Below are 14708 nucleotides of genomic sequence, written 5' to 3'. Positions count from 1 at the left end.
GCAGTAAAGGTAATACAGTCATAGACTGTAACATTGGCATATTTTTAATTACTGTAAGTGGCCATGACTTCAATTTGACATCTTTTTAAAAGATGCCACTTCCAGTACACAGGGCCTCTAACATATTTGGGCATTGGCTGAGAACAGACTTACTCAATGGAAGGAATAACACCTATTGAATTATCCATATCACTTAGGCTTTCCTTGGAGGTTTTCCATGCAACAACTTGCCAGGCCTATCCCTGTTTAATTTAGTGTATCTGACAAATTCACAACCTCTGGTGATATGGCTGCAGGCATAATTATGAGTCATACACATACACACTTTTTGTTTGCGTATATCCATATATATTAAATATTTTCATTGTAGGGCTACTTGTGTCCAAATGAGTTTATTGCTACTCAGGGACCATTACCAGGAACAGTGGGTGATTTCTGGAGAATGGTGTGGGAGACTAGAGCAAAAACGCTCGTGATGCTTACGCAATGTTTTGAAAAAGGACGGGTAAGTTACTGGCATATCAGTTAACAATGCATGCAATAACTGGAAATTATATATATTCTTTCTATCAGGATTATATATGTTCGTTGTTAATAAGTGGTGTCCTCTGACTGCAGGTAAGATGTCACCAATACTGGCCAGAAGACAACAAACCAGTGACTGTGTTTGGAGATATAGTGATTACCAAATTAGTGGAAGATATTCACATAGACTGGACTACCAGGGATCTAAAAATGGAAAGGGTAAGGGAAAAATGAAAAATGCTTTTATAAAAATACACTCTTAAAGCTCCAGTGAACATCAAATATGTTCCATCCCACTCAGCTGTCCCTAAAAGTTCTTCTTTTAATCTCAAATTTGTATACATTGCATTGTCTGGTTTTTCTGAATATTTTTAATAGTGGCCTTGATTTTAGACCTTTTTGAAAAATGTCTCCAGTTTCTGTCCCATGGAACTGATATGTGAAACCTAGATGATAGGAAGTGGAATATCAGGGATACTGAGTCTCTAGTCTGCTGGGAGTCAGAGTTTCTACCTGACTACCTCAATATCTTTTCTGGAAGGGAGTAATTATAAAAATCCCTTCTAATGCATCCCTCCCAGATAAAGCAACCAAGGGCAAGATTCTCTGGAACAGTGCAGCTTCTTTGTATTGCATCAGCAGCAGTAGTGAACTATAGAGCTGGCATGACCAGCCCTGGGAGATTCACCTCGGTACAAGTGGCTCTTGGGGTCTTAACACCAGTTGCACTTTCTGTACTGGCATAGGAGAAGTGGCCTGGAGGTACCAATGCTGTTGTGATCCACAACTGTGGTTTCAGGCTTTTGGAACCATTAGCAACCAGTATAAATCAGAAGAGCATTTAGGCTCAGGAATCAGTCCTGCTTACGGTGCCCAAGACCATGCCTCCTTTGGACCTCCAGCACTGACATATATAGTGTGCAATTCTGCCAGACCCTAGGATCTGACCCTACATGTCCAAATATAAGAATGCATTCTTTTCTTGACACACACTAGTGGAAACAAGTAGGCAACATCCCAATTATCAGACTCTTAGGAATATATTGTGTACATAGTACAGAGCAATGAAACATTTAAAAACAAGATTGTGAGATATGATAAATTTGTTTTTATAGCTAATACAGAACACAGAAGCAACCAGAGTAAAAGGGGGCTCTACAGCCAGAAATGTATGCTGGCAAAACACAAATTCATATCTGTTAACCAATATGAGGCTTTCAAAAAACATAAGTCATGCTCTCTAAGTGTTCTGTATGCAGTCACTAAAATACATTACACCTTAAATTGTGCCATTTATCAGTATGCCGATTAAGTGTCCTGTATTTTTGTCTTTGCTCTTCATTTTAAACCCAAAAATGGATGAGTTGTTTATTTATCTAAGGTTTTTTCCATGCAAGTCAACATTTTGCATCCATAATCCCCCTCACCGCATCCTACTTTACTAACATAGATCCAAATTGTCCTTATGCATAATAATTATACAGTAGTTAAGAAGTCAAGTAGTCACTTGCTGCTTTTATGTATTATCATACATAATGCTATAGTGGGGTAGTCGCTCACATATACTTTTCACTTGCTTTCTGGCCAAGAGTAATTGGCATTGGACCAGTTGGCTGCCTTGACAGTAGCAAGTCAGTGTAGGGAAGGGTCAGATGGAACACCTTTTCTGATTGAGTTTCAGCCACCTTTGCTCATTGAGCTACTAGAAGACCTGGGGACACTTCAGCTTGTAATCTGCAAATTGGACCCAGTTCCTATCTGGCTTGTAAAGTTAAAGGGAGAGTTATTGAGTCTCTTACTGGCTGAGGTCATTAACACTTTCCCATGGGTAGACTACTGCCAGTTTCCCATAAACAACAGTCATTAAACCATTAAATCAGTTTTCTCCTGATGCTAGTACATTTGACAACAGTGTAAGTCTCAAACTTTCCTCTTTAGGTAAGGTTATTGAGAAGAATGTGCTAGGGAAACTTAGGTGTTACAGTGCAGTTCTAATGAGGGTCTAGATCTAATGAGGGTCTGTTTCAAAATTCTAATACAGAACTTGTATCTGATTTGTGCTTGCCAGCATGGGGATTGTATGATGGTACGTCAGTGTAACTTTACTGCCTGGCCTGAACATGGGGTCCCTGAAACTACAGCACCATTAATCCATTTTGTCAAGCTGATCCGGGCAAGTCGAGCACATGATAACACACCTATGGTTGTTCACTGCAGGTAAGCAGAGAATTAAGTACATACATGAAATCAGTTTAAAGCGTATTACCATTTAAGTGAATATTAGTATGCAGGAAAGTTGCCAGATTGAAAGCAGTGGGGTAAAAAGGCTGTTCTTTTATTCAGAGTATAGCCCTGGCAGCAGTGCAAGTTTCCAAGCAGTGTTCCTCAACTCTTTCTGGAGGTAGAAGACCAGTTTGTGCTTTCTCTTCCATCCCACGCAATCCAACTGATACGATCTCAGTGAAAGTGTTATTCTGGTATTTACCATACAGTCACATTAAAGTTCACTTCAGATTTCCTATTTACTTAAAATAGGAGATATATGTGGGGTAACAGTTGACAAATATTGACTTTGTAATGACTTCTACCATAATTATAGCTTTCTTTAAGGAAGAAGTGTTGAAAAGTTTATTTAAAATCTACATATATATTATCAGAAGACAGAAACTACATGGGAACCTGCAAAGAATGGAGACTTGGAATAGAAGGTTGTATCTACAATCTCTTTCACATTCAAAGGCCAGATTTCAAACCTGGATCCTAAAAATAGATGCCCAAATCTATGTGTTAGGGAACTAAATAAGTGTTCTGGTTGTGAGACAAGTTCAGCTCTCCTAGCTCTGATTGATTTCATTCTCTACTACACCATTACACTATCATTTCAAAGAGTCAGTGTCTGAGCAAGGCTAGTTCTTCAGTAAAATGGTCTACATTTTATACAGTTCTTTCCACATTTTCAGATGGGCTCTTAGTGTCCCCACTGACTCAGTAAGCACATTCTGAAGTAGTGATTCAGGCTAAGAACCCTGTACCAGATTCTCTGGTGTGCTCAGTGTGAGGGGACACTGAGCGATTTGGTTTCAGCTCTCAATTGTCTGCTCCATCCCTCACCTGTGTTCAGCCTATAATGCTTTGGGACTGCTCTAACTAGCTTCAGCTGTCAGTGTCACTAAGGGATCATCCATCAAATGGCCACTGCTGGAACATAATGCTTTCCTGCCACTCCTATTCCCTGCTCCCCTACACTAGAAGCTAGTGGAAAAGGCAGCAACACTGGCTCTATGCTTCTGAGGACTCCCCCTCGCTGGTGGTTGTCCCCAAATGGGAGATAGGGCCAGATTCCATCCCCTTTGCACTGCAGAGAAGTGCAAAGGGGACAAAGAATTTGGACACCAGCCCATACTAAGGATGTTCCCTTGCTTATGTCACTAGGACCTTGCAGCAGCAGCACATAACCACAGGATTCATGTATTGTGATACCACTTAGCAGAGCTTCTCACATGCTGCAGCTTTTACAGAGTGCAATCACACATTTGGTGAGCAAACATGATCATGTTACTCCTGCCCAGCATTTTTAGCACTGCTCGCTTATGAGTGTGGGAATGATTTTTAAGGTAACCCTGTTAATTTTCAGACCCCTTAATTAAGAAGAATACCCCTACCCACAAGAGTGTTGGACTTGCCACTTCAGCCTAGCTATCCATTCCCACCTTTTTTCAAAAGTTTTTTCTTGTAGAGCAATTTACTGTATAGAAGTCCTCTTTGTTTTGTTTAGTTTTTAATAGAAATGCACCACGTTTCAGTTTTGCAGAACCTCGTGATTGCAGTTTTGTTGCATTCAAACCAGCAAGGTTTGTCGGGATTCATATAAAAGCTTTTCAGCTCCTTCCCATTCCTACAATTTGCTAAATAGGATAGTTTTGATTTAGCTGCACCTCATGAGTCAGGCTTTGGCTTTGCACAACCAAAGCCAGGTCATAATTCACATCTAGATTCCATTTTATCCCAACCAATAAAGGTACCAGAGTGAGAGTGTGGATAAAGGTTCTAGTTTTGGCCCAATTTTCTTTTCATGATAAATTTATTTTTTGAGGTTTTGAATCCATAGATTCAAAGGCCAGATGGGATCATGGTGATCACGTAGTCTTACCTTCTTTATAGCATAGGTCATAGAACTGCCCCAAAATTATTCCTAGAGCATATCTATTAGAAAGACATCCAATCTTGATTTTAAAATTGTCAGTAATGGAGAATCCACGGCTACCCTTGCAAAATTGTTCCAATGGGTAATTACTCTTACCATTAAAAATGTAAGCCTTATTTTCAGTCTGAATTTGTCTAGATTCAACTTCCAGCCACTGGATCTGCTATACTGAAGATTTGCAATTATATATATTAAAATAATTAGTGTATAAACTATATTTTATTTATTTATTTATTATTTATTCTTTACAGTGCTGGAGTTGGAAGAACAGGGGTTTATATTGCACTTGATCACTTAACACAGCATATAAATTATCATGATTTTGTGGACATCTATGGACTTGTAGCTGAGCTGAGAAGTGAGAGAATGTGTATGGTACAGAACCTGGTAAGATATATAGAATTTATATGCATCCTATGTTAAGAAATCATTTTGTTCTCTGAAATACTGCAAAAATGAGCAGCAAAACTTATGAAAATCAGCCTTAGTGTAAGTTTTCTAATACTTCCCGGTTGGATTGGAAGCATTGTACCAGTACACTTTCTTGAGATCTTTAGATGCTTTGTCTCTCAGCCAAGGAGTACAAAGATGAAAGGTAATGTTTTTAAGAAGTAAACCAAATCTTCTCAGACTTTGTGAAAAGGTTTATTTTGAATTTTGGGTGAAGGTTCAGGTAATTTTTTTTTTAAACCCAAAGTGATTTGCCAACATCTTATTATATTTGACTTTATTAATTCTTCTGATAAGTAAGTTTATACAAATATAGGGCTCCATCCTCCAAAAATGTAAACATGTGCTTAACTTTACCCATACCAATAGTCCCATTGACTGACTTATTTTAAATTGACTTAAATAAGGTTACACAAGTGAGTTAAGTTATATGCACTCTTCAGTATTTGTAAGATAAGTGTTTGAAGAGCCTTCTCTGGGCCTAAAACAAGATACATTTTTATTTAGCAATCATATGCAAGGTGAGCATAAGTTATTAAGAGAAAAATAATTGAACTGCTAGAAAAAGGACTATCCTAGGCTTAGAGATCTGGGTACATGCTGGTTTCCATGGAACCTTAGTGGAATTTAAAGCTGCCCTTAATGCCCCAATTCAGTGGTAATCCTGCTGCAGTGCCCAGGGTCTCCTTGTATTAATTTCTGTAGGTTTCATAGTATTTTCTAATTCAGAGGCTCTTAAACTGTGGTGTGAGAACCACCAGTACTCCCTGGAGACCAGGCTGATAACATGGTGCTGACTCTTTCTGTTTATTTCTAGCAGTTAAACTGTAAGCAATTGCTGTAGTTGTCTCAGGGTTGTTATATAATCATGAGGTGAAACTCTGGTTCCATTGAAGTCAGTGACTAAACTCCCACTGACATTAAGGTCTGGATTTCACCCACAAATGGAAAAGGAAATGGCTATGAGATAACATCTGTATTAAGAGGCAGTACACAGTCTGAAAAAGTTTGATATCCTTGGTCTAACTCAACCACTACAATTAAGGGTGCTTAGCTGTAAGAACTGCAGGTCTTAGGCTGAGCTAAGAAGGTGTGTGTTCCTGTTGTTGGGGTCAGACTTCAATGGGTGCAGGTTCAGACCCTTTGTAAGGGTCATTCTTGACCCAGTTGCTAGTTCATTCCATACTCTTCCTTGCCAGCGGAGAGTGTGGTATCCATTTGAACCTCTTTGTCTAAGATGTGACTTACAAGCTTATCAAAGGTTTATATTGAGATGTAGTCTCATGCTGGCATTCTGCTGAGTACAAGCCTGATGGTTTCAAAGCTATTTGTGGGCATGTCTATACAAATACTTAATTTGCGGCAAGCTGGGATGTTAATCTGCAGAGCTCCTGTGTGCCACACAATAACTGTCCATGTGGACCCTGCTGATGTGCACTATGTGTTCTCTAGTCTGCATTGACCTACCACGGTTTGAAAGAGCAATACAGCAAAGTGCACTGGGGAACTTTTAATGCTCACCAGAAGGGTCCACACAGGCAGTTAGTGTGCAGCACTGTAGATTTACCTCCAGCTTGTTGTGCAATGAGTGTTTGTGTAGATATGCCCTGCAAAAGGAGGCTTGTTCGGTTTGGGAAGCATTCCTGCTATCCATGTTGGATTGGACAATATGAGAAGTGAGATGAAGGTGATGTATAAAGCTAGTCTGTCCTTTCAAGCAGTTGAACCTATAAATCTGAGATTTTGGGATCTTAGGTTGAAAATTGAGACTATGGTACAATGTCACCTGGAAAATATTGTTGTCTGGTTGTTTATCGTTTGGGATTTTTTCCCTTCTTTATTCTGTTTATTAACTGTTGGCATCAGAATGTAGAGTTCTCTAGTTACAATAGATGGCAGTAGGGAGTTGAAAAAACATCCATCCTGTTCTGTTTGTTCTCGAGCAAACGTCAGTTTGGTAATATGATGGGGTGTACAAATGCCATACTGGACAACAAGGGGAAAGGGCACTGCTCTGGGCCCAGCCAGTCCCACCCCACCACACTGGAAATTTCCCTACTGTAGGAGGAGTTAAAAGGCAGGGAAATAGCTCATTTGGTGGCAGTAGCAGACCAGCGAAGAGAGCAGACCTGCAGCTCCAGCAGAGGAGAATGAAGGGAAGGCAGAAATCTCTCCCTAAGACAATTGCCCAAAGGTCCCTCTCTGAGTGAAAGGAGGACCTGTTACAGAGACAGCTGGAGAGGGAAGCATTCCTTTCTCCCCCTCATATGAACGCTGGACTTTGGTAATCCCCTTTATTTTTTGTTTGGACTATCCCAGCAGAGGAAAGCCCTAGGACTGAGCTGGCCCAGGAGGGTGGCCATATCGTGGGTGAAGGCAGGTGGCACCTGAGAAAGAGAGCTACCATGTGGCATGCCACCATCAGAGGCAATGTTCCCTCTAATTTTTGATAGGCCGTGTGTGCAAAAAATTTCTTCTGTGCAAATTGTGCTTCTGTGCAAATTTTTGTGTGTACACGGTGTTTCGCCATTTGCACAGGGTTTAGGATTTGTGTGCATGCGCACACGCTCACAGCTTAGAGGGAACAGTGATTAGAAGGTGCCTCGTGGTGAGCAGGCACCCTTCACACCGCCTTATCCCGGATCATGACTTTGGGACAGATGCAGGAGAGGACACGGGAAGAGTCCCAGAGAGGGCAGCCTTAAACAGCCTTGGCTGTCAGATCCCTGATAGCCCTCAAAGCCCTGGTTCAGAGCCCAGTGGAGTGGGAGGGCCCAGGTTCCCCTGCCAACAACACCCCTGCAGGCCACAGGCCTTAACCCTGACCACTAGGTGACGCTACCTGACCAACCAACCCCAGAGTGAGGACCATCACAGGTAGGTTTAAATGTAGCACATGTAGCTAGGTGAATTACTAACAGGATTCCTATCACTGGGATTTTACTGAGGTGAGGAGCACTGGAACTGGTAGTCTTACATCCTTCATTGCAAATCAAATAATCTAAATGGCCTCAGTGGGAGGCCATTCAGTGGAGGCCTCACAGAACCAAAGCATTACAAATAAAAAAGACAATAGATAAGGTCAAGGCTTATTTAAAAAACATATGTTTGTCACTCTTGCTTACGTCTGTGCTTATTTTTTGGCCTCTGCTAGAATCTGTAACACGAGAAGCTGTTCTCTTAATACTTATTTCCAACCTGATCAAAGGCAGGAAGTATTGTCATTGTTACTTTGGTATAATATTGGCAGTGTCATGAGAGAGCTTGTTCTTCTCCAAGTCATTTCCAGCACAGTTCTGCAGAACCAAGAGGTGCAATACTCCATATCACCATTGAGAATGATCCAAATAGAATTGATTCTTATTAGTTTTTGAGGGTTATCCATTTTTCCCTAAACAAAGCAGGGTTTTAGCAGTACAGGCTATTCTGACATTTCCATTATAAAACACCTCATAACGGTCTCTAATTTGGGTTTTAAATGGTCATCATAGAGAAGATACCAAGACAAAAGCAATTCCCTCCCACCTCCAATTATAAAAATAAAAATAAAAAATCACCCTCTCTTTAAATTGTAGGAATAAAATACATATCACCCTTTCTTTCCATATTTATAACATGGAAATTATTTTACTTTTGCAGACCATTGTGTTGCAATTTTGAACTGCTGGTACAGGGCTAGATTAAGAATAAGCCTAACATAGCTGTGCAGGGAAATAGGAAGGGGAGTAGGGACTCCCTCCTTGCCAGCCCGTCTACCTGAATCTTAGCTCTAGGTGCTGGGAGAGTGCAGGGGCTGTGCATGAGACGCTATCCCCAGGAAGGGGTAGGGACTAGGTGAGGTCATGATTCAACTGCCTTGTTCGCCCCTTACACACAACACTTTGTATCAGCCAGCAGTATAGGGTTGCCAGGCATCCGGTTTTAGACCAGAACGCCTGTTCGAAAAGGGATCTTGGTGGCTACAGTCAGCAGTGCTGACCGGGCCATTAAAAGTCCAAGCAATGACTTAGCAGGGCTAAGGCAGGCTCCCTGCCTGGCCTGTCTGCACAGTTCCTGGAAGCAGGTGGCATGTCCCTCCTGCTCCTAGGTGCAGGGGCAGCCAGGGAGGCTCCGCCTGCTGCCCCTGCCCTGAGCACCAGCTCCGTAGTTCCCATTGGCTGGCAATCACAGCCAGTGGAAGCTGCAGAGGTGGTGCCTGCAGGCACAGGCAGCCCGCAGAGCCCCCAGCCCCTCTGCCTAGGAGCTAGACATGCCGTCCACCTTCAGGAGCCGTCTGAGGTAACCGCCACCTTGCCAGAGCCTGCACCCCAAACCCCCTCCCACTCCCCACATTAAAACTCCCTCCCATACCCTAACTCCCTCCTGGAGCCTGTACCTCGAAACCCTCCTGCACTTCAACCCTTTGTCCCAGCTTTGAGCCCCTCCCGCACCCAAACTCCCTCCTGGAGCCTGCACTCCCTCCCACACCCCAACCTCCTGCCCCAGCCATGAGCCCTCTCCTGCACCCCAAACCCCTCATCCCAGCCCCACCCCAGACCCCACACTCCCATCTTGAGCCCATAGCCCCTCCCGCATCCCAACACCCTGCCCTAGCCCTGAGCCCCCTCCCCAGTCCAAACCCATTGGCTCCAGGCAAGAGCCCCCTCCCTCATCCTAAGCCCTTCATTTCTGGTCCCACCCCAGAGCCTGAACCCCCAGCAGGAGCTCTCACCCCTCCTGAACCCCAACCCCCTGCCCCAGCCCAATGAAAGTGAGTGAGGGTGGGGGAGAGCGAGCAATGGGGAGGGGATGAGTGAGCAGGGGCAGAGCAGGGGGCAGGGCAAGGGTGTTCCGTTTTGTGCGATTAGAAAGTTGGCAACCCTACAGCAGTACTGGTTGAGGAGTAAGCTGTACCCTAAAAAGGATTGTAGAAAATCACTCACTTTTTTCCCTCCAGCACAACCGAGGCACTCTGCGAGGCATTGTGTTTCTCTGAGACCTTGTCTGCAACTGCCTGCACTTGTGAAGGTGTATAGAGTACATACATGCAGCAGCGAAAGCCTCCAGCAGTGGGGATAGAAGAGAAGGCTCTTGGCTGCTGGAATCTTTTTCCCACTGCTCGAGTCTTTCATTGTTGCAGGGAAAGGCTCTGCTAAAAGTAGCAGTGTAGACATGCCTTCCCCCTGCTTGAGCGTGTAGAGAGCTGTACAGGATATATAACCTAGGATTCAGGAATGTAGGGCACTCTACACTACTTACCTAAGCCATGGCTCACCATCTACGCTGCTATCTATACCTGTGCTAGCTGGGTGTGCAGCATCTGTACTCTACATGCCACCATGTGGAACCCTCAGGGGTGTTTCAGCTACACAGGGCCCCTTACTCTGAGCTATACAGTAGAACCTCAAAGTTACGAACGGAGAATGGAAGTTGTTCATAACTCTGAAATGTTTGTAATTCTGAACAAAGCATTATGGTTGTCCTTTCAAAAGTTTACAACTGAACATTGACTTATTATAGCTTTGAAACTTTACTATTCAGAAGAAAAATTCTGCTTTTAGCCATCTTAATTTAAATGAAACAAGCACAGAAACTGTTTCCTTACCTTGTCAAATCTTTTTTTAAACTTCCCCATTTTTTTTAGTAGTTTACATTTAACACAACACTGTACTCTATTTGCTTTTTTTCCCTCTTCTACTGCCTGATCGCATACTTCCGGTTCCAAATGAGGTGTGTGGTTGACCGATCAGTTCCCAACTCTGGTGTTCTTAACTCTGAGGTTCTACTGTATGTAAAATGCAGTCTAGTCCCTAATGAAAGCGATTTTTTTTCCAGGAAAAATCCCTACAAAAAGGTTTTTGACACATCATGTGCTCCCCTTCATCCCTTTTCCTGCCCCAGTGGGAATTTCAGAAAGATTTTTAGTGCATACAGGTGGGAGCTGCTTTGGCACAACAGATTTTATAGCTTTTGGGGTTCAAAATCATAATACTACAAACTATTTAAACAATTTATGTTGTAGTAACTTCATTCTCTCAGGTCACAGCTCATATTTGCCTGCTCATATTTGATCCATTACAGAACAAGAAATCTTCCCAACAAAAGGCTTTCCTACAATGGGTATTTTGAAGCAATTGCACCCTATCATGTCAATAAGGATTTCAGGATTGATATATGCAAACAATATGTATTGCTACTGTATACTGAAGCAGCTCTGAAAGTTTGTTTCAATTATCTGTGGCTTGAGAATTACTGATTCCAGAGACATAACCATCTAAATGAAACTCTCATTATGTATTAGAAACAGTTTGAATGATTAAGAGTTTATCCCAATGCACAAAAGCCAAGAAAGTTAACATTTTTATTTCTTAGCTGGTTCTCAAAATGACCTCTACAACAGGCATCTATCTTTAGAAGCTATTTGTTTTTTCCCTCATGAACAGGCCACATACCAAGTGAATGGAATTTAGTGGATTTTTTGCATTTGACTGCACCCTGCTGGCTTTCACCATGCTAGGAGGGAGGAAAGTTTCTTCATTTAAGTGCTTAATGTATGCGGTTCAGCTTCTTCATTCTGAATAAAATGTTGAAAAACAAGCCGAACACATTTTTTTAATGTATAACTAGCTTTGAGGGAATGGTGTGGTGCAGTCTATTATCTTCAGTTATGTTTGGAATAATTTTTGTATATTTGAGCATAGTAATTACTATGCCTATAAACGAATAATTGATCATTCATAATTATCAAAATTGGGTCAGACTTAAGACATTATCAAAGGGTTGGAACAAGTTGCTAAACTAGAATTACTTTCAGAACATCTATATGTCTTAATTCAATATTACTTTAAAATATTTTGTTATTAAAAGCAAATTTTTCATCATAATCATGTAAGTAACCTCTAACTTTTACATCTTACAGGCACAATACATTTTTTTGCATCAGTGTGTTTTGGACCTATTGGCAAGCAAGGGAAGCAGTCAGTCCATATGTTTTGTAAATTATTCAGCACTGCAAAAGATGGACTCTTTGGATGCCATGGAAGGTAAGTAGATACAGATTGTTCCAAAGTTTTTTTTTTCCTAGCAGGTGCATTGATTTGTTCATACTAATAAGCATACTTTGACAAGCACTTGGAAGCTTGATAAGTGCAAAGTTATGGCTTTCTGCTGCCCTTTAACCCAGATTCTGGTATCAGTCATTGCTTAAGCTATTTACATTGTTCAACAGAAATTCTTTCAAATACATACTAAGAGTTATCAGTAATTGTTTAATGTTCATTTTAAAAGCAGTTTAATTTAATGTATTTGTTTCTGTTGTAGGTGATGTGGAACTTGAATGGGAAGAAACTACCATGTAAATATTTAAAACAAAGATTATTAGGTCTTGAAAACCAAATGGTATTTTTCTAAACTCAGGGGCCAAAACAAATCCCCTTATTATAATGAATTAAAAACAATCATTTTTTTTAAATGTTGAAATAATTCCTTTTCTATCAATGTGCCTTCATAAATGTGATAAATTATTTTATGCAAATCACTAGGCAATAGAGATCAGCAATACGTTTGCCCAGATTGCAGTTCTGTTGTTATATAAATAACTCAGTATGTATTTAAATTGAAAGTGTGCTCTCAACAAATGCCCCTTTTTCCCAGTTATCTTGTAAAAGCTTAAAAATGAGCCAAATGTGAAGGAAAATGTTCATATTCCTAGCGTGCATAATTCAGTGTGAATTTGCTGTATCCTTTTGTTTGTTTTTGAGTAAAAGCTTGAATTCTTTGACTCAGTCATGTTAGTTTGGCCTCCAGGGTGTTGACAATTCTTGTGGATTACTTCCAATACTGTCCCAATGATCTTTACCTAAATGTATGTTCTTGTGTTTTAAATCTGCTGTTTTATGAGTGCTACGATATCATCTCATGATCCTCAACAGCTGAAGAGTCACCCCCTGACACTGCGAGGATTATTCAGCTTTTACACAGCACACAGTAGCTCTTCAGGGATACTTGGAGCTATTTAAGCTAACTTGTGATCACCCGGTTGTTTTTAAATGTTGCTAGTGATTGCACATGCTTGATGATGAAGAAAGGATCTCACATTCCTGCTACTTTTGTAGAACTGAAAGGAAAAAAAAATAAAGTTTTAAATTTATTACATATTATAAAGTATGGTAGACTGATTTGAGTAAAGTACTGTATACCTTCATTTAAATGACCTGAATACAACCTTATACAGTATCTTCATAAGGAATACTCAGAAATTCAATATTAAAATATTTTATTGTTCAGGTGTATAAAATCAAACTTTGTTGCCTTCACATTGGGATAAAATAAGTCACTGAAGCCTTTGAAACGATGGCTGATAATATTTTGTGCTGGCACAATTCCAGAGAGCACTGTTTAATAAAACCCAAATCCTCAGCTCCTATTGCTGCATCATCAAGGGTAGATCCAGAGATGGAATGGAAGAGTCAGGAGGCTCTCAATCGAGTAGCAAAGTATAGACTGATAAATAGAGGGCCATAGGAAACTAATTTTACCATACACTTGGATTTTACTATGAAGTCCAGTGCTTTATAGACATTCTCATAGCTTTGCATTGATACATTTTTAAAAATATTATGTGAGGAAACAAATGTTCTACTACAAACCAATAATTCTATCAAATTGTGGCCTAACTACTCAAGGAGAAACCTGCCTGAGTGCAAAAAACAGTAAGGAAACTACAGAAGGCTCTCCTTGTAGAGCACCCAGCTCATGTTCGCATTGGGGAGAAGGAGCTTCCAGCCTTGTGAAGGGGACAAGTGGTTCAACTTTCCAACTCTGAGGAGCCTCAGGTAAATCAGGCCAATCCCTCTGCAACCTGGGACACCAGCAAGGAAGATGTACAGTGTGAGTATGTACGTGATCTGTATGTAACAGGAAGTTAACTGGACTCTTATTTACTTCATATACCAAACAGACAGTGTTGTACAGTACATAACTTGATATTTATGCAGGAGTAAACTTCAGTAAGGGTCTGGTTTCTTTTTACAATCTGATGGGTTTGGTACAGATTGTAAATTAGAAGAGATCTTTTGTGAACAGGCAGAGTATGTCAGGTACCTCAGATGACCATCAAAAGCAGCACTGAGGGAGGGGAATATGGTTTGAGGGCATTTTAGAGAAGTATTTTGGGGAAACTCTCTTTCAGGAAGACCAACAGTATTGCAGTGTCACCTGTCAACCTAAAGGAAAAACAATGCCTTTTAAAGTTGGACAGAAGGAGAGGTGATGTGCACAGCTGTTTAAATCTCTGGCAACCCATAGGTTCCTGGGTTAGTGGTTCTGTTGTGTGGTGTGTGGTTGCTGGTGAGTATTTGCTTCAGATTGGGGGGCTGTCTGTAAGCAAGTACTGGCCTGTCTCCCAAGATCTGTGAGAGTGATGGGTCGTCCTTCAGGATAGGTTATAGATCCTTGATGATGCATTGGAGAGGTTTTAGTTGGGGGCTGAAGGTGATGGCTAGTGGCGTTCTGTTCTTTTCTTTGTTGGGCCTGTCCTGTAGTCGGTGAC

The 14708-nt window shown here is 41.2% G+C and overlaps 1 protein-coding gene across 9 annotated transcripts in view; it reads left to right on the top strand.

The window, feature by feature from the left end:
• PTPRQ (protein tyrosine phosphatase receptor type Q) overlaps nucleotides 1-14456 on the top strand; it is a 200190-nt gene extending 185734 nt beyond the window's left edge. For 5 of the 9 annotated variants that reach the window (XM_043492806.1, XM_043492801.1, XM_043492787.1 and 2 more), the window contains 6 exons: nucleotides 371-505; nucleotides 619-744; nucleotides 2567-2742; nucleotides 4981-5116; nucleotides 12078-12201; nucleotides 12479-14456. In XM_043492806.1, coding sequence (XP_043348741.1) covers nucleotides 371-505; nucleotides 619-744; nucleotides 2567-2742; nucleotides 4981-5116; nucleotides 12078-12201; nucleotides 12479-12516 — 735 coding nt within the window. In that variant the 3' untranslated portion in view covers nucleotides 12517-14456. Of the gene's footprint in view, nucleotides 1-370; nucleotides 506-618; nucleotides 745-2566; nucleotides 2743-4980; nucleotides 5117-12077; nucleotides 12202-12478 lie in introns of those variants that run through there. The other 4 variants (XM_038388044.2, XM_043492796.1, XM_038388043.2 and 1 more) reach the window with 2 other exon arrangements.
• The last annotated feature ends 252 nt before the right edge of the window (nucleotides 14457-14708 follow it).

The sequence above is a fragment of the Dermochelys coriacea genome, chromosome 1, assembly GCF_009764565.3.
Source record: "Dermochelys coriacea isolate rDerCor1 chromosome 1, rDerCor1.pri.v4, whole genome shotgun sequence".
Classification (NCBI taxonomy): Eukaryota; Metazoa; Chordata; order Testudines; family Dermochelyidae; genus Dermochelys; species Dermochelys coriacea.
Note: the sequence above shows the minus strand (reverse complement) of the source record. Positions and strands in the feature narration are given on the sequence as shown.